The 26,118-nt window shown below is 38.5% G+C and overlaps 1 protein-coding gene across 4 annotated transcripts in view; it reads left to right on the top strand.

The window, feature by feature from the left end:
• The window catches only part of PALLD (palladin, cytoskeletal associated protein), a 230,528-nt gene that overhangs the window by 187,517 nt on the left and 16,893 nt on the right, over positions 1 to 26,118 (top strand). For 3 of the 4 annotated variants that reach the window (XM_072120063.1, XM_072120082.1, XM_072120091.1), the window contains 5 exons: positions 14,713 to 15,399; positions 17,197 to 17,332; positions 17,526 to 17,627; positions 20,001 to 20,060; positions 22,736 to 22,957. In XM_072120063.1, the coding sequence (XP_071976164.1) occupies positions 14,713 to 15,399; positions 17,197 to 17,332; positions 17,526 to 17,627; positions 20,001 to 20,060; positions 22,736 to 22,957 (1,207 nt within the window). The remainder of the gene's footprint in view (positions 1 to 14,712; positions 15,400 to 17,196; positions 17,333 to 17,525; positions 17,628 to 20,000; positions 20,061 to 22,735; positions 22,958 to 26,118) is intronic. The other variant, XM_072120073.1, reaches the window with a different exon arrangement.

Here is a 26,118-nt window from a genome sequence, read left to right as displayed (position 1 = left end):
AATAAAGTGGACTGAACTTTTGTGCATAATTGACCACATTGTGAGAAGTGAATGTCAGGACTTTGTCGGCTTTCATCATTTTGCTTGTTGCAAATAGACATTTGAGGAATTCCTGAAAAAAATTGAATTGTATTGACTTGGTATAAATATCTGGCATAAATATAAATCCTAAAAATATAAAAACTTAAATGGGACTCACTATTACATGTGGCATATGTTAGGACTTTGTCACCGGCCCCGAAATCTTAGAACAGATGTGACAGCTAGTTTGATTGGAAGGTCGTCATTCCTGGAATTCTCCTTCTAATTGTTTGCTTGTGTTTCCGGAGTTTTGACCCCTGGCTTGACTCTTGTCATGTTTATACAATGTCATTGATAGAAATGAAATGTTTGATAGATGGTTGAACATTGGTACCAAGCTGGATTTACATGGTTAATAATTTGTAGGTGTTGTTATAGGATTAATGTCTCAACCTATTCCTGTTGTGGCCAGTCTGAACTGAGTTTTTGGTATTGTTGATGTGAAAATAATAATGTTTTTTTCTATATAGTGCCATCATGTTATGTAGCGCTTTACAGATTGTTGGGAAACAATAGTCATATTGGACAATAGGAATGATGACCCTCTTTACAATAGCTTACATTCTATGAGGAGGAAGGGAGGATACAAAAGGTAAAAGAGCTTGTATGATGGTCCAGCCATTTTTTTTAAATAATGGAATGGAAGCAAAATAAATAAATAATGCAGCTTGAACCAGTCATCAGCCGCCATCCTACATACCCAAGGTCAATGGGACTGCAGAGAAGCCTGTTTGTCGGATAACAGATGGGAGGTGTACACAGGGATGGTCAGTAAGAAGAGAAGAGAAGGGAAGAGCATTTTAAGAGCATGTTTGAAGCTTTAGTGGTTGGGTATTATACCATTCCATATAAAGAATGGCTGGACCATTATACAGGCTCTTATACCTCCTGTGTCACCCCTCATCCTTATAGACTGTAAGCTCTTGTGAGCAGGGCCCTCACTCTTATTGTTCCATGAGACTGTTTGTACTTTGTAATGTAATAATAGTATATTTGTATATGTCACCCATGATTTGTAAAGCGCTATGGAATATGATGGCACTATATAAATAAAATGTATTATATTATCATTATTATTCTGCTAGTCTGGGGTAGGACATTCCAACAAATAGGTGCAGCTCTGGAGAAATCCTGGAAAAGTTAGTAGGAGGTTTTAATTGAAGAATTAAGATCAGTGGCAGATTGAAGAGCAAGGGTTGGAAAATAGAGATGAGGGAGGAAAGCTGATACTGATAATGTTCTGTCTTCCAACAAAGCAGCGCTATGCAGAACTAGAGTGTCTAAACACGGTGGCCATTAATTTTGGAACTTGGCTACACAGACTAATTTCACAGTGTCATACTACAGATGTGTGGGAAAAATAACTGAAAACTTTCAGGGAAGTGCTTTGGGCAAACTGGATGAAGTGCCAGATGGGTTGATGCATTCCAAGAGAGAATCCTGGTGACATACACCACTCCCATACACTGCTCCTTTAACAGGTACCTTATACAGTTTTATCTGAAATAGATCATGTTTCTGGCTCACATCTCACACATCACTTCTGACATTCACTATTGTTGTAATCACTCAGCCCCAAACCATGCTAAATGTTAAAAATTGAGCAAATGAGCAATTATATTTCTTTAGCACCAATTGTTAGACAGTTTCACTGACATTACAAGTAATTACATTTTTGTGGTCATTTGTTTCAGAGCCTAAAGTACATTCTGAAATATATAATATGCAATATATTTTACAGCCAATTTTATGATAATTGGCATTAGCCTTCTGAGTGATGGTTAAGTGATTGTTACCGGTTTTCTTGGATGAAAATGTAATCCATTACCTTGATTGTTTAGAGCAAGTTGTCAGATTTAAGCAAGATTCCCTAATAAGGGAGAGTGATGTCAGAGAGGTGGATTCCTGCCAGAACCTCAGTGTGCCTATTGTTTATGTAGCCACATACCAGTGGAAAATGCCTCGCAACAGTTCAGTGCTGGATATATATATAGCAAACCAAACTCAGGTTTATATGGAATGGAAATAATGATTATGTTACACTATAACTGCCGTGTGTCCTTCAAATAGTATGGAATTTACACACAATATAACAGTATTAAACCACTTACTTATTATTGAGTGTTCATTAAAAATACGAGTGATGTGATCACTGGATTACCAGAGAGGGGCGAGCCTGAACTTCTGGCTGAAGTCCGGGTTTTGGGGACACAAATCCACAATGTAAGGTTAAGGTCTACTCATCTCTAAGGAAAACCCATTTGGAAAGTAGCTGTACTACAAGTGAATATCCAGCTCTTTAACAGGCCTTTTCACATGACTAAGATGTCATTTGAAACTATTTTAACTATACTGATTATTCCCAATCTAACTTGCTACTATCTAAATTAAAGTGTTTGTTCAAGTTTAAGCTCAGTCCCCTATCCACATCCAATGTGGGCCCCATTTCACATCTGAATGGAGCAGCTAGTTATGCAGGAGGAATGCTGCTCCATTTATTCTCCGCGGATCTGCAAGAGATAGTCAAGAACTGTTTTCTATATTTATTGATGTGTCATCATAGATATTGGAAACTCTTTGCTTTTTAAATGGATTTTATGATATCCTTAGTCTAAGTGATTTTGGTAATATCAGATTTCTATTCATCAACACCACTATCACCTTATTTCAGCTTCCTGTACCACAGCTACACATTGTAAATCCACTGTATAGTGGTTGTGCCAAGGTACTGTAATTCAGCTCCTATTTAGACTACTGTAAATAGCTTATCAGACCTCCACCAGGTCATCAATATCAAAATCCCAGAAAATCCCTTGAATCCTCTTAATCGATCCTTATATCAGCATAAATATTTGAATACATAAAATAATGGCTAAAACTTAATAGGGGACATTTATTATTGACTTTCAGACCAAAAAATTATGTTTTTTCCCTCTTGCTGCACCTGTTGCACCATATTTATTAAGTGTCGGCGCAACATTGGTGCTTTTCTGAATCCACAAATATTTCTCATTTTGGCTGCACAGTTTTGGCGCGACTTGTGAATCTGACACTTTTCCGTAACTTCTAATTTTCTGACTTTTTTTTTAGCGCACACTTAGAACTACAAAAAACTGGTCTACAAATGCTACTTCACCTTCATGAATGGGGAATTAGGTTACACCATTTTTGGTCGTGCACCAATTCATTAACCCCATGCACCACAATCTAATATCCCAGTGAAAATTGTAGCAGGATTTGTGTGCCAGGAACACAGACCCTGTGCCCTTATTGATAAATGCCCCACAATGTATGTGTATGTGGAAAGTAAGATGTGTAGTGTTAGGAGTTAATGTACCCTACTGCATAGCTAGATCGTGTATTAACCTGTGATATAATTATAACACTAGCATTCTTAGATGATTACCTCGGCAGTAGTCTGTCGAAAGGAGCAGAACTATCTTCTCACTTTAAGCTCTGCACTTTCACAAATTTGGTTTCTTTTTACTTACATTGTGGAGGATAATACTTTTCGTTTGGGCGTTCAGAGAGGAACATTTACTCAGGTATTCTACCCAAGAATGTAAGCATGGCCTTTCATCTCTGAGTTTTTAGTTTCCAGTGAAACTATCTGATTGTATTTCAGATCAGTGACATTTGCTTCTTTCTGAGCTGTAATTGTGCAGTTGCGGTGACACTGGATGACAGATGTTCAGTATATGAAGATTAATGGGTTGCTTGGAGTAGGATGTAACCACTTGGGTACAGTGTTTTGTCTCTGAATGTGCTGTTGGGAAGACTTAATGCATTTTCCAATTTCCGCTCTTTTTCTGGACTCCTTAGCACTTATCATGGTATGTCAATGTCACTTTTATAGACCCAGGGAGACAAAATGGGGCACATTTACTAAGGGCTTTGCGCCAGTTTTCTGACAGACTTTGCACATTCTTTTAGGTTTAAACTTCTTGCACAGGTATTTAAGAAGTGTTTGCACCACAAATGTGTCAAACGCCACCGTTTGTGAAGCAGCTCCACTAGCCTCCATGCAACACAAATTAGGGGGCGTTTCGGTGCTCAGTCGGACCGTGCGCCAGATTTATCATGCAAAGATTTATCATGCACTCCCTATGTTAAAGATGCACCACAAAAAAGTTGGTGAAGTGCAGGGAAGCGAAAGCCCCAATGAGTTGTTTATGAATGTTTGGTAGAGTTATGATTATTGAAGAACTTCTTTTATTTTTGGTACCCACAACTATGAATTGCATTATTGTTCAAATAGCGGCCATCACGAGACCTACGTATGCCACCGCACGTAGTATGAAGCCAGTTAAGGATGGCATACTGCTATTGCCCACTTTATGTATTATGGAATTTATGTTTAGTTTGTGCTTTAGATGTATTGCTTATATTGTGCCTTCTTTTTTTGTGATACCATACAGACCTTATCTGATCTTGAGCAGATCCGGTCCCTACTTTGCTTCATGCTGCAGACAGAATTTTAGTGCAGCTCAGTAATAAATGTGGAGTAAACTCCGACTAAGCATTACCACGTTCCTTTATCTGAACAGTTTTCAAAAGTGTTGGACAAAGTGCAACCCCGAAACAAAAGTGGTGCAAACACTTTACGAAGAATGTTGTTTGTAGTGCAGAGATAGACAAAAACTGGTGCAGACATAATGATATATTTGGACCAATGTGAGAATACACTCAGTGGGGGTAATCTATCATTAGACCAGCTCTTTACCACAATCCTATGTCTTTCTTTGGAGTTCAGTTGCCGTCAGATTCATTAAAATGTCTTTGGCCTTTGATAAATTTGTTGGCAGTGTTTTTCTTTTGCCGTATGGGTTGTCAATGAATTTAGTCGAATTGTGAAAACTTGTCTATGCAAACATTGAATTTGGTGCAAGCAGGGTCTACGTCAAAGTGACTTTGCACTGTCCTATGTTCATTTGGCGCAAAGGAAAGTCGCAAAACAGCATTTGCACCTTAACTGTGCCAAACATAGATAAAAAAACCAATGATTAGTTACCCCCAGTTTATTCACTGAGACATTAGAATGTTTTCTATTCTATCAGAATTGAGACTCATCACTACTCACTACAGTACAGTGAGGGATTTATTTACATGCTTAGTTTCTATTTGTACATTTCTTCAATCTTTCCAGAATAGTCATTTGTACAAACTGACAACAGATGTTTAATCTGAAGAAAATATTTATTCCCAGAAAACACAGTAGTGTTGTCCATGTAACCAATGAGACTGGGAAAAGTAAAATGTTATTTATGTCCATCAAGAAACTACGCAATACTCATTACAAGCCTCTCGTTCTCCTGTTATATTATAAATATGCGTAATAATATTAAGACGTTAGCAGATTTATGATACAGCAGAACGCCCAGGAGATAAATGGTGGCCTGGCTTCAGCAATTTGTGGACAGAAACCACTGGTGCATAGCGGGATCTATCAGGTTATTATATATTTTCTTAAACTATTTAATATTTTCTCCATTTAGTTATATTCCTTCCGGAACCTTTTAAGGTGAAATTAATTTTAAAATGGATCTTCTAATCAAATATTTAGCCTAGGCTAAATGAGCATAAACACTAACAACATAATAACTCCCAACGCAGTACTGTACATATAGCCCATGTGTCCCCTGTAGTATTCATGTCTTTTTTGGCAATGCTGGTTGCTGCTGACACATAAAAATATCTCATATACAGAAGCATATTAATTGTTTACAAAACCACAAAAATATTCTGTCCAACAGCAGCCTGTAGCCCCCAGAGCCTTGTTAGTGTAAACTGGAAAAATGAAGAGTAAGGAGAAGTAATGGGGGACCTCACAGAGATAAATCTGCACAAGCCTCTCTACATCTGGAAAGTTATATACAAAAAGGCAAACGCAATCACAAGGACCACCAGCAATCTGGAGAATAGGGGTCCGGCATGTGTCCTGCTTGATCTATGGGAAGGGATTGTTGAGCACAGTGCTCTGAAACTGGCTCAGACAGTGATTGAGAATAACAGAGATAGCCGAGTCCCTGCCGCTCCACTCCATGGTACCACTGTTTTTGGACTACAGGGGTCCCGTGCTTGTGAATTGTTGGTTTTACTAGAGTCAGTCCCTCACCAATCAGTGTGTTATCCCCTATCCTGTAGATAGAGGACAACATGAAAACTTGATACAACCCCTCTAAAAATAGTACATTAAAGGGACTTCAAAATGAATGTAAAAATGATTAATATGGAAACATCATTCAGTATCAGATACGTGGGAGTCAATTGCTTGGCACTCAGCTTAAATGGCCCAAGAGTGCAATAGCCTTTTCATTTACAGACACAGCTCTGTAGATTCTGTAATGGTTGCGACATTACTACAACAGTTAAACTCTAGTACCACAATACTTTGTAATAATAAATAATGGTCCCTCCAAATATTTTATTATCAGTATTACTAATATACACCATATATTTATATAATTGTCCCAATAATAATGATAGTATGAATGGTAGTAATACTGAAACTCCACTTCAAAGAGATCTGTTCAGATAATGTATCGGCACTGGCCGGTGCAAATATATAGAATAATTGTATTATTGAAGTGTCAGTCAGGAAGCCAAAATCACCGTACTTTCCTGTGATTATTAAGAAACAGGAAGAGTTGTGTTTACAAGTAGTCAAGTGCTCATGAAACTACTACTGAACGGTCTCTTAGGCTCGATCTTTGCCCTTGTAATTGTTAGAGGAACATTGTACTTTCTACTTTCCCTTTTTGTTTGGAGCCAATAATGAACCTGCCAGTGACTGTTGCCCTATCTGAGAGTCATATGCTACAAAGAGGGAAACTTAGCTATAAAATAAATAGATTTATATGGTGTGGAGTAGGATTTTGGCATGAAAAGTAGTAACACGAGTAATTTCTGACAGGACTCCTGAGAAAGGCCATAAGAGTCCTATTTACTCCATCCACACACTATGATTGACAGCTCTCTTTGTACAATTGCTAGATACAGAAAGCTGTAAGCCACTGTGGACTTGGCTGATTATAATGTACATGTTTGTGAAAAAGCTGTTAAGAATAATGGATGACAACAGCTATCTTGTGGGGGAAGCTACACTTCTGTCTTATAGTATAATTATATATTCTATGCTGATAAACTATTGTATTTCTTACAATATGCTGTACACACATAAACTGGCTATGTCTTCAGCGTGTTCATTGCGTTGTTACCAGCGTGTTCATCGTGTTGTTACCAGCGTGTACATCGTGCTGTTACCAGCGTGTACATAGTGTTGTTACCATGTGGCATTCCAATTCCTTACTTTCCAAGCATTTCTACTAATCCAAAAACGGCAATTATTGATGACATATGGCGCTATCCATCACATGCGTAGCGGAATTGTCCCTATCAGCTGTAGAGTTCAGCTTCTGTCATCTCACAAATAACAGCTGATTCCTTTTAAACAGACATTACCCTCATTTCCTGTGGACAGATAAAGTAACAAAAAAGGAAAGCTGGCATTAGTTCAGTGGCTTGTTCATGGAGTGATAAAACCGTGAGCTCCTAAGGCAGATGAGACACAAGACTGCCTTTTTAGGCTGTGCTTCTGCTCAGCCTCTCTTCTTTTCAGGAAGATGTTTGTATATGTCTATTACACGAGACGTAGTCAGACCCTGTTCTACAGCGAAACACTGCAGAATCTGTAATATTGCTAAAGAAAGCAAACACTCAAGTTGGTTGTGGAAAAGCGAGAGGCCAACCATAGAAAAATATCAGCACTGCATGATGTATGTACAAAGCCCATAGGTACTTGGCACGCTGTAAATCACAGGCCGATGGCGGGATGTAAGGATGATTTGTTGGCTGTGTAACAGAAGGCATGCCACACGTGTTAATCTGGTTTGAATTATGGAATTGCTCAAATGCTTCAGTATCCAGCACAGGGTAGATTGCATAACTTAAAGTGTGTGATCATAAAACAAATAAAAATAACTCAGTCTTTACCAAATTCTATATATTTACACTATTATCGACCCAATATCCATCTCTTCTCCCCGGCTGCTACGTAGGACAAGGTCCTATTATAGGGGATCAAAACCTGCCCTATTTCAGCTGTTGTGAAACTACAACTGTAAGTACACCCTGAATGTCAGGATGGCAATCAGCCTATATTGGGAGTTGTAGTCTGACAACAGCTGGATTGCCAGAAGTTGCATAGAATTTGTGAGCTGTTTTAGCTGTCTAGGCCTTTAAACTTTAGGTTCTCTTAACCCCTAGGCACTCAGCAGGTCATTCAGTGACATTCCCCATGAGTAAAGGTGAAAAACATAAACAGCTGAAACTGTCTTTCTGTAGATAAAAAACACAAACAAATGACTGTTCACATGCTAAAAGTAGACCAATCTTTCATATGTGCCATGAGGGTCCCATTCCTCTTAAATGTACAATCGTTCTCCCTTATCTTTATTCTTTGATGGACATGTAGAGATATCTGTCATATGTTTATAGGTATCTACTTAGGCCCCTTTCACACTTGCGTTTTTCACACACGTTTTCTGCGCATACTTTTGAAGCGCAGAACTTGCATTGCCCTCTGGCCCATTGTAATCAATGGGTCTTTTCAGACTTGCATTTTTTTTCACGCACACACGCGCGTTTAAATCTCGACATGCTCTACTTTTGCAAGTCACGCGCGTAAAAAATGCACCATACAAGTCTATGGAGACGCATCAAAAACGCATTGCACTCTGAGACACTTGCAAGTGCAATGCGTTTTTCACGCATCAATTGCCATAGAAAAGATAGAGCTCAGTCCTGAGTCCATTTCACGCGCATTTTCTGCACGTGAAAAACGCATTGAAATTGCGTTGAAAACTTGCGTGAAAAACTGAGACACTGAACAAACTCTGACAGAAAACTGATTGCACTCTGATGCAAAATGTGCGTTGATCGCACCCTGATCAAACTGACGTGATCTGCAACGCAAGTGTGGAAGGGGCCTTAATGTGTGAATATTAGGCTACATTCACACGACCCTGTGTTTTCTCCAGTCCCGTATTTACGGGCCGTATGAGCCCATTATATACATGGCGTTTTTCATCTGTATGCAGCACGTATTTAACCAGTATTTTATACATCCCCATAGACTTCTAGGGCATACGGAACTGAAATACGGGAGAAAATAGGACATGCTCTATATTTTTATACGGCCAGTATACGGTATGGTATGCTACAGTGTCAAAAACGGCAATATAAATGGTGGGACGTATTGTCCATTGAAATGAATGTGGCCGTATGTAACCCGTAAAAAAACGGTACGTATACGGACGTTTTCATACGTCTGTGTGAATGTAGCCTTAGTCTGTGATAGATTTTTAGAGTACTTAAAGGAAACCTACCATGAGGAATCGACTATCAGAAGTAGATCTGATGGTAGATTCCTCCTGCCTGCCTCTGCCCTAATCTGTAATATAATAATCCTGGAATGTAATGTAACTTGTTAAAAACTTTATTTTAGTAATTAACTGCAGAGGCTACTGAGTCCCCTGCTTAAGGACACCCGACCCCAAGTTAAAGAGGGACCATTCAGCCCCCTGTGACCTCTGGTGAAGCTCTCTGGATGCTTACTATAGTCCCAGATTGCAATAATCAGCTGTAAAGTGAATGTAATAAAGCTTTATTGATCATCCTTGGCCCTATTCCAGCAAAAAATTTTTAAACTCTAATTGTCACTGGGCCAAAAAAATATTGTCTAGAACTACAATTATAAAATATACAGCTTCGACTTACGTACAAAATCAACTTAAGAACAAACCTATGGACCCTATGTTGTACCCGGGGACTGCCTGTACTCAGTGGCGTAACTTGGAGCTGATGGACCCCAGTGCAAAGTCTGCGCCAGGGCCCCGACTTTAATGTATGGTTTATAGTACTAGTCTTCTCATATGGGAAAGTGACACCTTATGGGCCCCCAAAGCCTCTTGGGCCGGTTGCAACCGCACCCTCTGCAGCCCATCAAGTTACGCCCCTGCATGTACTATTCTTAGCTCCCAGTGCATGCCCAGGCTAGTACTGCAGTTAATTTACATATTTCTAAAATAAAGTTTTTTAACAAGTTAGGTTCTAGGATTATTAAATTACAGATTAGAGCAGAGGCAGGCAGGAGGAATCTACCATCAGATTTACTTTTGATAGTAGAATCCTCATGGTAGGTTTCCTGTAACCAGAAGAAAGGAATTAAAAGTTGACACATCTGTGTTCATTGAGCAAGGTGGTCTATAGTAATAGATCAAATAAATGAAAGTATTACACCCACACCCAATAATAATATCCCATTCCATTTTCTATTTATAAGATGATGACTACCGCCTATTTATTAATCTTATGTGAAATGATTCCATATACAGTACTTACTAAAGAAAAGAAACCTTTTAAAGGGGTTTGTAAGGATGTTTACCTTAAAGGTAACTTCAAGGCTTTTTTGTAATGCGTGGAGAGTAGGATATTAAGTTATTCACCTTTATACATCTATTAATATTTTGGCACATCTTATAATAATAATAATAATCTTTATTTATATAGCTTATTTAAATGTATACTCAAGCCTCTGGTTCATAAATGCTTTTAACTTCATCAACCAGAGATTTGATCTCCAATGTCCATGATGAGTCTACCTTCCAGGACCTTATGATTGTAATCATGTATAAAATATAGAGGTCCTGGTAGTTAGATTGCTCATGGACAGTCAGGGGCGCACCTGCCATGAGGCGAGTTGAGCATCTCGTCTCAGGCGGCGCGCCTCCTGCTCAACGAGGGGGAGGCACCGGCCGGCACTGAACTCCCGGGCCGCACGCCGGACGGGACCGCGTTGCAGCCCACCTTGCTCCCCGACGCTGCCGGCACCTTGCGCCCGCCCCCCGACGCCGCCGGCACAGAGCTTCCGCCCCCCTGCCTGCATCAAACTCCCCCACTCCCCGTATACTTTCGGTCCCGCCCATAACTCCGCTCCCGGCTCCCCCTCCATTCCCTTCTCAACCCCGCTGCGCTCATGTCTCCCCTTCCCCCTCCAGGCTCCCTGCTTCCCCCGCCCCCGCTCAAGTTCCAGGCTCCGTTACCGCTCTCCCCCCCCTCAAGGCTCTCGGCTCCCGGCTCCCCCTCCATCCCGTCTGAACCCCCGCTCACGCCCCCCCCCTTGCCCGCTCCTGGCTCTCGACCTACCCGCTCCCGGCTCCCGCACTGCGCCACCGCCGCTGCAGGACAAGGCCCCGAACTTTCCAAGAACAGGTAAGGTTACTTTATATTTATATATTTATATATATGTGTGTGTAATATGTATATATATGTGTAACATGTGTTTATATATGTGTAACATGTGTTTATATATGTGTAATATGTGTATATATATATGTGTGTATATATATATATATGTGTGTATATATATGTAATATGTGTGTGTATATATATATATGTAATATGTGTGTGTACATATATGTGTGTGTACATATATATGTAATATGTGTGTGTATATATATATATGTGTGTATATATATATATATATATATATATATATGTATGTAATATGTGTATGTGTGTGTGTATATATATATATATATATATATATATATATATGTAATATGTGTGTATATATGTTATATGTGTGTGTGTGTATATATGTATATGTGTATATATGTTTGTGTGCGTATATGCTGTATCTACTGTTTGTTTATGTGTATATATGCTGTATGTATATGCAGCATTTGTACTACATGGTGGTATTCTGTATGCATTTTATACTACTTGGTGGTACACTGTATCTATTTTATACTACTTGGTGGCACGCTGGATGCATTTTATACTACATGGCGGCACGCTGGATGCATTTTGTACTACTTGGTGGCACGCTGTTTGCATTTTATACTACATGGTGATATGCTGTATGCATTTTATACTACATGACTGTACGCTGGATGCATTTTATACTACATGGCTGTACTCTGGATGCATTTTATACTACATGGCGATATGCTGTATGTATTTTATACTACATGGCGGTATGCTGTATGTATTTTATAGTACATGATGGTACGCTGTATGCATTTTATACTACATGGTGATATGCTGTATGCATTTTATACTACATGGCTGTACGCTGGATGCATTTTATACTACATGGCTGTACTCTGGATGCATTTTATACTACATGGCGATATGCTGTATGTATTTTATACTACATGGCGGTATGCTGTATGTATTTTATAGTACATGATGGTACGCTGTATGCATTTTATAGTACATGGCGATACGCTGTATGCATTTTATACCACATGGTGATAAGCTGTATGCATTTTATACCACATGGGGGGAGGCTGTATGCATTTTATACTACATGGTGATACGCTGTATGCATTTTATACTACATGGCGGTATGCTGTATGCATTTTATACTACATGGCTGTACGCTGGATGCATTTTATACTACATGGCTGTACGCTGGATGCATTTTATACTACATGGCTGTACTCTGGATGCATTTTATACTACATGGCGATATGCTGTATGTATTTTATACTACATGGCGGTATGCTGTATGTATTTTATAGTACATGATGGTACGCTGTATGCATTTTATAGTACATGGCGATACGCTGTATGCATTTTATACCACATGGTGATAAGCTGTATGCATTTTATACCACATGGGGGGAGGCTGTATGCATTTTATACTACATGGTGATACGCTGTATGCATTTTATAGTACATGGCGATACGCTGTATGCATTTTATACCACATGGCGGTACGCTGTATGCATTTTATACTATATGGCGGTACGCGGTATGCATTTTATACTACATGGCGGTACGCTATATGCATTTTATACCCGCTGTATGCATTTTGCATTGCTTTATTTTTACACCAAACCTATATGATGGATCTGGTCCTGACACTCCCTGATATATCACATATATTGGCGGGGGGGGGGGGCGTCTCTCTATGGCTCGCCTCAGGCAGCAGACAGGCTTGGTACACCCCTGTGGACAGTTAGGCTGTGTACACACGAACACATGTGTACATAATGGGCTTCAAACCGGCGGGGAAATGTGCAGCCTTTTGGAGGAGGGAGGGGTGAGCACTCCTCACTCCACCCACTGCCACAACGACCAGTGAGGACATGATGCAATACAGGAATTAATAGGACCTGCTTTAAAATTTGTGGAGTGGCCGCCTGTGCGGTGAAACATGGTGTGCTCACCACACCTAGACTGTGTATAATGTTAGTCAGGGCAGCCAGTTAAGTGGCTAGCTAGCTGTGCATTTTATGAACAGGAATTCCAGCTGATGAGGTAAAAGACATTTATGAACCGGGTGCGGGACTTAACATTTTGAAAAAGCAGTACAGAACATTTAATGGATGTATATTGGTAAATTACCTAATATCCCGTCTACAAAAAACTTGAAGTAAAATGGCCAGCCCCTTTAAATTCTCATTCTGCAGCTCCCTTGTCCAATTTACCCTCTCGCATGCTAAAGCCTGGAAAATTTCTCGTGACAACTTCAGAAGTTTAGAAATCTCCCTTCTCTAGTTGTCTTTTAATAGCATGCATTGGTGAACCAAGGATGAAATCATCCAGCTTTTTTCCAAAGCCTTGTTTCCATGTGGTTAGTCAAGTATTTGGTAGTTAAATCCTTCTGTCATTAGTATTGTCAATGGCAGCCAGATAATGATGTCCTAATATTAATAACCATAAATAAGGTTATGAGCTTCTTTTTGTTTTGGCTGGCCTAAAAGACTATAATTAACATAATAACATAGATATTTTTATACAATCATTGGAAAAACAATTACTGCCCATAACTATGGTTCAGCATATTTAACTGCCGGACTACAAGCATGTACTTTTATAAGAGTTTAGCAGTTGTCACAGAAGTACAATTATTAAACAAAAAGTCTTGCTTTGTCTGTTAGCTATACAGGCAGGTACATACAAGATAGGGTCTGTAGGTTTGTTCTTAAGTTGAATTTGTATGTAAGTTGGAACTGTATATTTCATCATTGTAATCTCAGCCAGAACTTTTTTGGTCTCTGTGACAATTGGATTTTAAAAATGTTGGGTTGTCATAAGAATCAGGATTAACACTAAAGCTTCATTACAGACACCTGTGATAACTGTTACAGCTGTTTATTGTAGCCTAGGACTAAAGTACAATAAATTACCAATATCCAGGGGTCCGTTTGTAACTAGGGGTCGTATGTCGAGTGTTCTTAAGTAGGGGACCGCCTATAGTGTACAGACTTGAACATTCTCATATTGGTGCAGCATCTGTACTAAGATTGTCATCCGAAAAGCTCTTCAAACCAGAATCATGGATAACATGGCTTCCGGGATTTGTCTATTCCTAATTCAGGGGAGGTGACACATGTGTAGCATATCTAAATCTTATCTCTGCGTTACCATAACTGTTCTTCAGCTATTCATCTACATGAACATAACTTCTAACTACCCTCCCCTTCATGTAGGAGAAATTTATTATCAAGGCTAAGTAGAATGGGAACAGTGGTGCTTTCTTGCTGTGAATAGAGTTTTGCACTGGTCAGATGCCATACATACCATTGCCTTGCTCACATTATTTTATTTTCATTTCAGGGATTCTCAGACACTACTGCAGCTACAGAATCAAATACGTCACGAAAAAGAATCTGCATCCTTGAAACAACAATCAAGTCTTCAGCAAAGTACACCTCCGTCACCATCTTTCCCCCCTCCACCTTCCTTCCAGGAGCTAGAGGCCAATCAGTTTTTTGCTTCTCCAGCACAAATGAGTGTTCTGAATTCTCACAGTTCGTCTGCAATGCAACCAGCAAGCTCCTTCAACTATGCTCGGCCTAAACAGTTTATAGCTGCTCAGAACATGAGTTCTACCCCAGGTTTTGTAACGCCATCTTCTGGGTCCTCTACCTCCAGCCTCCCTTCTCCAACATCAACACCTCAAAAACAGTTTGGTAGAGCACCAGTGCCACCATTCTCCCAACCATTTTCTCCAGAAGGAGACCCTTTTTGGTCTCCAACATCATCGTCTCCTCCACCTCCTCCACCTCCTGTGATGAGTCCCAGTACAAATTATAGTAGTCAGGATCACTTTCCTCTTCCTCCCCCACCTCCCCCACTTCCAGTTTCTTCACCTTCACAGTCATACAGTCCATCCCTTTCTCCAACTGCAAGAGGATCTAACTCAGGCCACAACCCTGCAGCCTTCCTTAGTTCCATGCTGCCATCCCAGCCATCACCTGTGTCCTTCAATGAGCTTGGTCTTCCTAAAGGTGTAATGCCACCGTAAGTTTTTAGCACCTTTATTCTCCATTATTAGTTCTCAGTTACATACTCTACAGCGATATATATTACTACAATTTTAAGTCAATTATGATAGAGATATGCGATATACCGTATATTATATCTTGTGGAGTTATACTCCTGGGTTGTGTTCTGTGTTTTTTTGTTTTTTTTTTATAACAATGACCATCATTGTACAATTTTTTTACATGATTTATTTACATCCAACAAAACCAGGATGAAAAAATAAACATCATTAAAGCCAGAAAAACACCACAGAGAAATGTTACAGCATTACATTTCACAAAGAGACATTACAATAATACAGATTGATTGGGCATTGTCTTCATTAACAGATCCACACAAGTTACGGTGAATTTGGATAGTTCTAATGAAAAAAAGGTTAAAACTAAATTAAAAACATTATTATATATCAGTATGTAACCAGCAAGGAATGTCAAATGTGTATTGAGAGCAATCTGGATTTGGTTACAGTAATTCCAGCTGCCTGTGGCAAGGGGAAACTAGTTTTGCGATAGTCAATATCACATGTAAAGTCCCATTTCTCAGAAACGGTGCCTGTAATATAAATACTGGATATAATAATTTTATACTTGGCGCCTTTCCAGTGTCTCTCCTGTCCGATTTGCCTAGCCAGTGTATCATTTTTTATCTGCATCTAAATATCTCAGAGGCACCATCTTTTCAGGCTTGGACATGATTCATTTTTCCACTAGTTCCCTAAGGGAAGATTGATTTAGGAAAACTTTGTATCCTCCCGCATACTGGTCAGTCACAGCTATGTGTATTAGTAATGGAAAAATATTACAAATGTTTGTTTTCATAATAACATATTGTGAAGGGGGTAATTATAGCACTGGTTGGGGAATATTATTATGTTACCAGGATTTAGGAATCCGAAATCTGTTATATTTAAAATGCTAAATTCCAAATCTAAATTTAGATAGTACTGTTCCCTAAAGGCATATCCAGATACTAGTCCGCTGCAAAAAAATAATTCATTTAACTTACGGATCTAATAGTCATTAAATTCTTTCAACATAGTTTGTCCCTAAAACACAAGCTGGTTGTAAATTATTGTAAATTAAAGGAGTTGTCCACTTTTATCACATGATTGATATTGTTTGTCTAATGAAAAGTTATACAATGATCCAATATACTTTCTGTGGATATCTCTGGTTCTCTTTCACCTGGAAACACAATCCTGATATTCTATTAAAGGCTAGATTAACCCTTGGACAGGAAGTGGTTAAAGAATTGCTGTACCGTTGTACAAGCACTGTCACCTTCTGTGCCCCCCTTTCATCCCCATAGACTCTTATGAGCAGGGCCCTCATTCCTATTGTTTCAACTCTGTTATTACTCTGTAATTTCTTATTTTATTTGTGTATTTACCTCTTCATCTGTAAAGCACTGCTATTTATGGTGATTTATTATTATTATATCAAAAAGTGCTATTCCACTTGATGACTCATGAGTCGTCAGATCCATATCTGCATGTGTTATTTTTTCGATGGTTTTGCTCAGTGCTATTGTTTTCCCAAAATAAGCAAATGACATAACAATGTGAACTTGTTCTATGTCTTCTCCCCTATTCTATACAACGATATGTATCTCTTTTTAGAATTATTTATTAATCTAACAAAGCAAACCTTCAAGAATCCTTCATGAGTCTCATTATTAGTAAATGCTAGTCTGGGTTATGGATGTAAAGAATATCCTAGATAGAGGGCTAGTGACTAGTTTTATTCTCTCTGTTTCCTTTATTATTATTATTAGGGGTTTCCCAAAGAAGGCTGGCCGGACCGCCCGTATAGCTTCTGATGAGGAGATTCAAGGAACAAAAGATGCAGTAATTCAAGATCTAGAGAGGAAGCTGAGATTCAAAGATGAACTTCTAAACAACGGACAACCGGTAGGATAGATGGAGATTTCCTACCTCCTAAAGCAGACATAAGTAATCCATAACCTTCTAGATGAAAGGAATAATAGATAATCGTGTAACATTTTGATTGAAAAATGACTATCACAGTTGACCTGTAGTATAGACAAAATATAATGGGTTGTATCATCAAAGGAACTTTGTTTACTTTATTATCACTTTACAGAAATTGACATATGAGGAGAAAATGGCTCGCCGATTGCTTGGGGCTGACAGTGCAGCAACGGTGTTCACCCTTCAGGAGCAAGAAGATGAATTGAATTCACAGGTATAAATTCATATTTTTTCTGCTAAATGGAAAGATTACAACTGAGAATTTTTAGAACTTGAAAACTGTATATGTTTTAGAAGCAAGTCTGCATTTCTAGGAAATACACTTTAACTTGTATTCTTTGGCAAAAATAAAGGCAACATTCCCAGCATTCCAAGTGGAATATGATTGTGAATAATTAACCCGAAACCCAAAAGATTTCAAAGACTGTTTACAGAGCAAACACCTGTATAATAGCTTCAGTGAATTAAGTAGCCAAATTAAAGTTATATTTAGATTTTAATAGGAATCTACAAAAAGCAAAATAGCAGCCCATTGGACAATGATCTTCCTCCCCAATGGTGTGTGAACCCACAGAGACCCACTATTTAATCACATCCCCAAATAGCAGTATATTCACCTCCTTAAAGGGGATCTGTCATCAGGATCCCTATTTTATCCTCCCCCATGTCCCCATAAGCACTCGTAAGCACATTCCCAAACTGTTATAATTATTCTGCCTTTTTTAGTTCTAAAGAAAACTTATGTCAAAGATTACCTCCCTGTCTTTTAGTCAGTGTACCATGTCCCAGGGGTGTGTGTATTGAGGAGCGGTTCCACCACCCACCCTCAGTTTAAAAAAAAACACTCCCATCTCACTCCTCCCCCCTTGATACGTCATAGCAACCAACCCGCCCCTTCAATCCACTTCTCGTCAATCTGCACATGCACCACACTACAATATGGGTTGCTAGGCAGTAAGGTGGGTACGCAACTACAGAGTTTGCATACATCCCGGCACCTCTCTGCCTAACAACCCCTAGAATAGTGTGGTGCTTGTGCAGATCAAAGTGGAGAGCTGACCATGCAGGCGCAAGTAACCCAAAGGGGGGGGAACCTACAAATATTATTCTGGTGACAGGTTCCCTTTAAGCCGCTTGAGGAAAAAAAATTATGAATCTCTGGCATATTTTTAAAAGCATAAGAATCCACCAGAAACTGCAGAACAAGTGGACTAAGTGGAATACACTGGGATTCTCTTACTTTTAAAGATGTACTAGCAATGAGATTCTTGGATTTTACACTCATTCTGCTCAGGTTTTTGAATGTGTGGTTATATTGAGATTAGATTATATTGGATGTAAATTATGTTACATCCATTATATGCTTTGGATTACCTGTGTGCATGTGCACGGCCTGTTATTAAAAAAGAAGTTCTCGTAATCCCATTGAACTGGCTGAGCCTCCCGTTTTTTGCATTCAAAATAATTTCAATATTAACATAGCCTGCATCAGCTGGGAAGATGACACGTGTCTCATTGCTGACGGCATGACCCTTTTCCCTTCTTGCTAACTACATGATTGTAGTAAGCTTGACAGTGGTAGTGAAGGAAAATGCTTGTTTCAGTTCTGTCAGTGATGACTCCATTCAAAGTCCCCACTATCACTTTGAGCTCAGAGACCCTGAATTCAAGTTTTTGGTGATCAGATATGTATCACCTTTCCCATTTAGAAGTTATGAATGTCCATTATGGGAATACTCCTTTAACATGGCTTGAATGCTAGCCGATTTAATATAAGAAGCATTCATCCTCTTCTGCACCTCTATCTTTGGTCATTTACAAGGTATTTATACCTAAAGTATTGCATGTGCATTGTCAGAAAGGCCCTCATGGGGAATCCTTTGTATCCTGTGTATTTCATCTCATGAATTCATGCCAGTTATTTTAAAGCCGGATTTATTGTTTACACCAAGAACTTTTAGATTTATGATTATAGATTAAAGGGAACCTGTCATCAGGAAGGTCATTTCTAACTGATGACAGGTTCCAATAACCTCTGGCATGTTGATTTCAAATATGCCCTTGTGATTGGTCAGAATAATTCCACTGCTTTTTAAGTGTTTAAAATTACCTGCCACCCTGCCAGCAGTGTGTGGTGAGTCCCGGGGTGGGGGAAGGCAGTTCATATGATACAAGTTGTCTTCTCCTCAATTTCTCCACTGCTCATCCTCATTCATTGCCCTCCCTGTGCCTCAATCTCACCACAGCCCTCCTCTCCCCCGCCCTCCCCCTGACACCCCCCCCCCCCCCCGTTTTGTTTGTAACAAGCCGGGTAATGTTAAAAAAAAAAATTTAAAACATTGGAATTATTTAGATGAACAACAAAGACATTTTCTAAATCCACATGCCAGAGGCTATTGAAAGCTGCCATAGTGTAAAAATGACCTTTCTGATGACAGGTTCCCCTTAATAATAAAGGTCCTAAAGGTTCCCAAAATAAGTTAAAGTCCAATGTCAAAATGGTGCAGAACAATGCAAAAGGTAAAGGGCTCTTGGCAGTTAACCATCTCCATTCTATAAGCTTTCACCTTCTTTTCTACCTTTGCAGGAAGTTTCCTCTGTTTCCTCTCTTGATGCTTCTGTAGAGAACCCTCTTGACTTGCAGAAGGTTACTATCCCCCTGTCTTTCATTTCTGCACTTACACAGACCTTTACTCTCACTAAAAACTCTACAGTGTGTTGATTTTGTCTGTTTTAACATGTGATGTCATGAAGTTGTCATTGACTGTAAAAAGTTGTGTAACTATTTGTATTTAGCCCCTAAGGTAAGATAATGGTTAATTACATCACATGGACTAATTGAAAAGCTAGGTGTGAGATGAAGGCATCACTCTTCACTCTGTGCCTATCACGCATGCTATAAAACTTTTAACTTGCATGACGCCACTGTTTTGTTTCACTAAATGCCTTGGAGTGCACAACAATTAAAATCCACCTGTATTGACTCAATCTTTCAAAGTGTATATATGAACTGTTTTTGTATGTTTGCTATGAGTCATATACATATACCACTTTGGAGTGTGATCAACTTTTCTTTTGTTAAGTATTTATTTAGTTATATATATATATATAATGCCCTCAATATTAGAAAGTTAGGGGGAATGCAGAGTAACATAAGTACAACTGGCAGAATAATACACTTAAACACCTGAAATTCCATTTCTGAAAATAGAATATTAAGGAAGGCAAAGAACTAGTCAGTCTATTTTTAGAAAAGCTTTGTAGGCCATGCACTTACTAGTGTTATAATGCCTTCAGTATTCTGAGCTGGTGATCTGATGTGAATTAGATATGGCTTCTGAGCTCTATAAGCAGAATGCTAAAGTAGACACTGACTGCACTATTTTTGTCTGGAAGCTAGTCACATTTGGTGCATTGGATAGGCCAGGCAATAAAATACTGCTGACTACTGACAAGCAGGGGTCAAAATTAAAATAAGAAAACTAAAACAATGGTGGTTATTTAACAGGGCTTCTACACCAGGAAACTGGCGTAAAAGCCCTGAAAATAATAGCAGATACTAGCTATTTGCTATCACCTTTGATTATTTCCTCCTCTCTGCGAGCCTCTCTGCCAAGGGGGTCCAAGCCGGCAGAGGAGTTGGTGCCTAAGCACAAACTGCTGCTTGCCCACTTTCAATAGAGAAAGTTTGCATACTGTGGAATATTTCTATGCCAGGTAGGATCTAAAGTAGCTGGGAATAAAGGGCTGTAACATTATTATACGCCAGAGATCAGGGACCAATTTATGATAAATAATAATAATAATAATTTATTGTCCCCGAAAAGGGGGAAAAGAAGATGTCACAACCAGTTTGACCAACACAGACAATACATAAGACACCGTACAATAAAAAGACATTAAAAATATAAAATTTGAAAATATAAAACCGCTAATTACCCCTATACAATACCCTATACTCATATTTAATCTTACAGTCCTATAGTAATCCATACAACAGTCAGATTCCTAATCACTAATTTTCAATACTAGAATTAGACCGCCTTTGCAAAATTAGACAAGTGGATAGTATATGGTAAAAATGATTTTTTTTTATCTATCCACCCTACATCTAATTTCTTTGCTGCGATTGTAGTTGAGTATGCAACGGATGAGATTGGTCTGTCACCATACGGGTGAATTTTTTACGTACACCTCGATGGAGTATACTCTCCCATTGCTCCATTTTTGCACCAACTATGTTCTCTGCTTTTTTTTATAATCTTTCTACATTTGCATTGATCTTGAGCAGACAAACATGGGCCCCAAGCACTCACCCAATACAATAAAGAGCTTAGTACTTCCGACTCATAAAAGGCAATTCGTAGGCTAGTATTAACAGAAAAGTCCCTGAGTGATCTTAGGAAGAACAACCCCCAATAACCCCCAATGTATCTTTTTAATGCCACATCCATCTAACCAGTACCCAACAAAAAGTTGTCTTTCTTCTCTTTGTAAATGCAAAGATAAAATATAGATAATATAGGAAAATAAGTAAATGTGCACTAATCTGCATTTAATATTTGGAGTTAGTATGTTTCTACAAACTCATCCAAGACTGGCAGCGCGGTATCCAGCTAGTAAACTTACAGAGATTGGTATCTATTACTGCTTCTTTATACCAATACCTGATAAATGATTCTTAAAATGCCACATGTTATACTTCAGGTATGGTAGAGCCATATTATTCACAGGCAGCACCTCCTCCTATTCACACAGTCATTATGTGACCCTCAGCGTTGGTCTACTAGTGCATTCCTCTGCTACAAAGAAAGCTGACACAGGAGAACATCATTAATGTATGTTAAAATAACATGCAGTATAGATCTCCAGAGAAGAGTGATTTCTATGAAACAATATGGTACTCAGCTTCTGTCCCATGGGCTGACTGATAAAACTACAACACTGTCTTTTCCATGTGAAATTTACAGGCCAATAAATACATAGACTAAAGTACTTACTGACTAATATTTCCATTCATCCATCTCCCTAGAGATAACAAATTACCCAAGAGGTGTAGAGACAAAATGTCAGAAATGTATCTTTATTGTTCACTTAAAATCTCCCACATTCATTTTATTAGATGCCTGCAGGATATTCTTCTCTGATGCAATGTTTTCAGAATAAGTGGCTTACATGTGTGGGAAGGATGGGTGAAGCCACATGTTCAGCATGAATAAAGCTCAACTTTTGTTTTATTTCAGGCTGGATGCAGACATATGGAGAAATATAATCCATAAATTGTAGGGTTATCAAATAAACCTTTTTCTTTCAATCTGGCAGGAATACAAAGTGTCCAGCTTTGAGCAGAGGCTTATCAGTGAAATAGAATATCGACTTGAGCGGTCTCCTGTTGAGGAATCAGATGATGAAGTGGAACATGGAGAAGACTATGCAGAAGACAGCTATCCTCCACAGTTTGAGACAAAGCTGAAGCATTACAAGATATTTGAAGGGATGCCTGCTACTTTCATCTGCAAGGTCATTGGCAACCCAAAGCCAAAGGTAAAGAATTCAGATTTACACTGTATACGAAGAAGTTAGGAATGTGACCTCTCTAAGGTATAAATTATTGAAAGAGCAGTTCCACTCCTACCAGTTTATGTAATATCCATGTAAAAATGGAGGTTAGTTTACTGACTGTGATTTATTTTTGTAATCAGGGTATCTTTGGGCCAGTTTTGCATTCCATGTGGTTAGCTTCAGGAATTTACATAGGTGCTTTGCATATTGTGCTACCAAAAATTCATCTAACGCCTCTAATTCACTAATCTGAGCTCCCACAACTACTCTGCGGTGGTCGTAAATTAGCATCTAACATATAAATTACGCTTTTTAACAAGGTTATAATAGTAAACAGCTAAATTACCCAAATAGAACAAACATACATTTTGGAAAACTTTAGAAGCAACTTATTGGATGTAACTCTCCTCAACCTGTGTAAAGTACAAATGGTGAGCAAGAGCCTAAAACTTATCTTTTAATAGATCAAACATTAAAAATAACATAATAACACTTGTCTAAAATTGTGATGCCTGTTGTGACATACATACACATATGCTTAAAGTTCAACGCCAACAGAAACCACTCGACTACACAGAGTATTCCATGGACCATAAATTCTAAAAAATCCCTGAGCCAAATCCCATGAGAATAATAATAAACCAACATATTTCATACCTGTAGATATTGTCGATTCTATATGTTCAAGTAGTATTATGTTATGTAAAAAGTTAAATCTATTAAAAGTTAGGTTTCAGGCTCTTGCTCAACATTTCTACTTTTCTTGTGGTCATTGCATTGGTGACGTAAATCGGGAGTCCAGACTACCCTTCCTTTTTGTACTAGGTTTAACACTTAGCACCTACCCCAAAAGCTTCTGTGGGTCACTGCACATTGGCATAACATTTTTTGCTGTATCGGTAAAAAGTCTGTACACTCACCTGTAAATAGGGACACAATAGAAACACATACCTATACAGTGGGGCATAGTCTTTATGGCGCAACAAATTTACTACAATTAATGGCAGAAAGCTGGCAGAGATGTGAGTATCATGCACAGGAGATAAGCCTAAGCCATTGCATATACTACAGATTAACTAGGTGATAAGCTCTTCTGGCACAGGAATCTCCCCCATTGTATTCACTCAGAGGGATGGGGTAATATCCATTTAATATTTAATACTTAGATTTAATTATGAGATCTAAAATTTATGACATTCTATACATATTTCTGTGGTTACTAACTATTTCATAACCGTAAACTGTATATTGATCATCATAATCAGTTCCATGTCTTACTACAATTTATCTTGCGGCTTGTGGTCTAGTGGGTTCTCCTAAAGGGCTTTGTCTTTCCTAAGGACCACGTTTTCTACTGATACATGTTTCCATCACAGTAAGTGTGCTAAACCACATTCAAGAATAAATAATCTGCTACATATGGCTTCCATCAGGCAGATTCTACATATATAATACATATATCTATAATGTATTACCATACCATATGCCATTTGTTTGTTGCCAAGCAGCCTACCCAATATATCTGTAGTGTAGAAGCACAGAAGCGACAGAGCTTCATTATCATAATTTTATAATAGTTTTTTCAGTAAAACCACTCGGCTCAGGGATTAAGATATGATTCTGTATCAGTGTAGCTACAGCATTCTCAATGTATTTTTGGTTCATAATGCATCCAATCAAATAGTAGGTTTCCTTTAAAGTCAATCTGCAATAATCTTAAATTTGGTTACCAGTAAAACCTTTTGGTAGGATCCTATTACAAAGATGATTAGAAATCGGATTGTTAGGATTGTTTCTGTGGAATACTATGACTAGAGTTGGCTCTTTATAACCCTGAGAGTAATCAAAGCTGTTATAATATTTTATAACGAGCTGCGTACCAAGGTGACATCACATGACCATGGACCGGTTTTCTCCATAGGAAGTAAACAAGGAATCTTCCTGTTGAATGACAACAAGCAGAGATTTAGAAAACAGTGAGGAATCGATGCAGAAAGTATATTGGAAATTTGTATAACTTTTCATGACAAATTTAATATCAATTATTTGGTGAAGGTGGACAACACCTGTAAGGGGAGTAGTTTGGCCATAGAATTGATATAGATTTGTGGATACATTAATCATTAAAACTGGGTTTGGCCATATACACCATTATCACCTTATTTTTTCAAGGCAAAACCATAACCAAACCCTTACTGAACCCTTACTGTATGCTATGAACATTTTTTTTTCATTTTATTCCATGATGCACCCATTAGTTGTAAATGCTTTAGGGTATTAGATGGAGGGCTTTACTAGGGTCTCTTAGTGTGATTTTTCCAGGGTCATCATAGAAAGCACATGGCAAATGTTATTTCTTCACACTGGGAGCAAACAGACTGCTTATTACTTGATTCTAGATGATATTCCTGGAAGTTATATTTCATTATTTTCTTAAGCCTGCTGTCCTTATCTGAGACTTTTTTTTCAATGCTAATTTCTAAGAGTAAATGATGGACTGGCCTAGCGATAATGAAGTATTAATCACTGTGAGGAATGTATGTAGTGGACTTTCCCCAGACAATACATGCAGTGTAAGCTCTCATACCTCAATACCTGGAAGTATGCACCGTAACAAAAGAGTCCCTGTGACATACACCCAGTTTTTAGGATTGTATTATTTGGCTAATAGACAGAATTTAAAACTAATCCCAACTTTATATAAATAAATGATTCATATTGTTTTCAAATTATGAAGAAAAATTTGCCCCTTTTAATGGTATTTTTGTAGGTTTAGTTCTTCTCATTTGCAGACTGTGTTGTATTTGGATGGTAGAGTATTTTGGCCATACTCCTTCATAAATGTTTAATGTTCCGGTTTAGAATAGCAGGGCAGTCGGCGGTGTGGGAGAAAAATACGCCCATTATTTATTCTTCACAGACTTTTTACTTGCAGTGAATGGAGCCTTTCTTCTCTTCTCTCTGCATTACACTTTAGAAACTTGAGATCAATGAATGTCATAAAGGGATATTTCTTAAGCTTTGAGAAAATTATTAGGGTTGGCAGATTGCAGCTCCAGTACACTTTACAGACACAGCAACAGTATCATAGCAACCTGTTTATTAGACAATATGCTAGACATTCCTGAAGTAAACTATTAGCA

The sequence above is a fragment of the Engystomops pustulosus genome, chromosome 1 (assembly GCF_040894005.1).
Source record: "Engystomops pustulosus chromosome 1, aEngPut4.maternal, whole genome shotgun sequence".
Lineage (NCBI taxonomy): Eukaryota > Metazoa > Chordata > Amphibia > Anura > Leptodactylidae > Engystomops > Engystomops pustulosus.
This window is presented reverse-complemented; position numbering and strand designations above follow the sequence as displayed.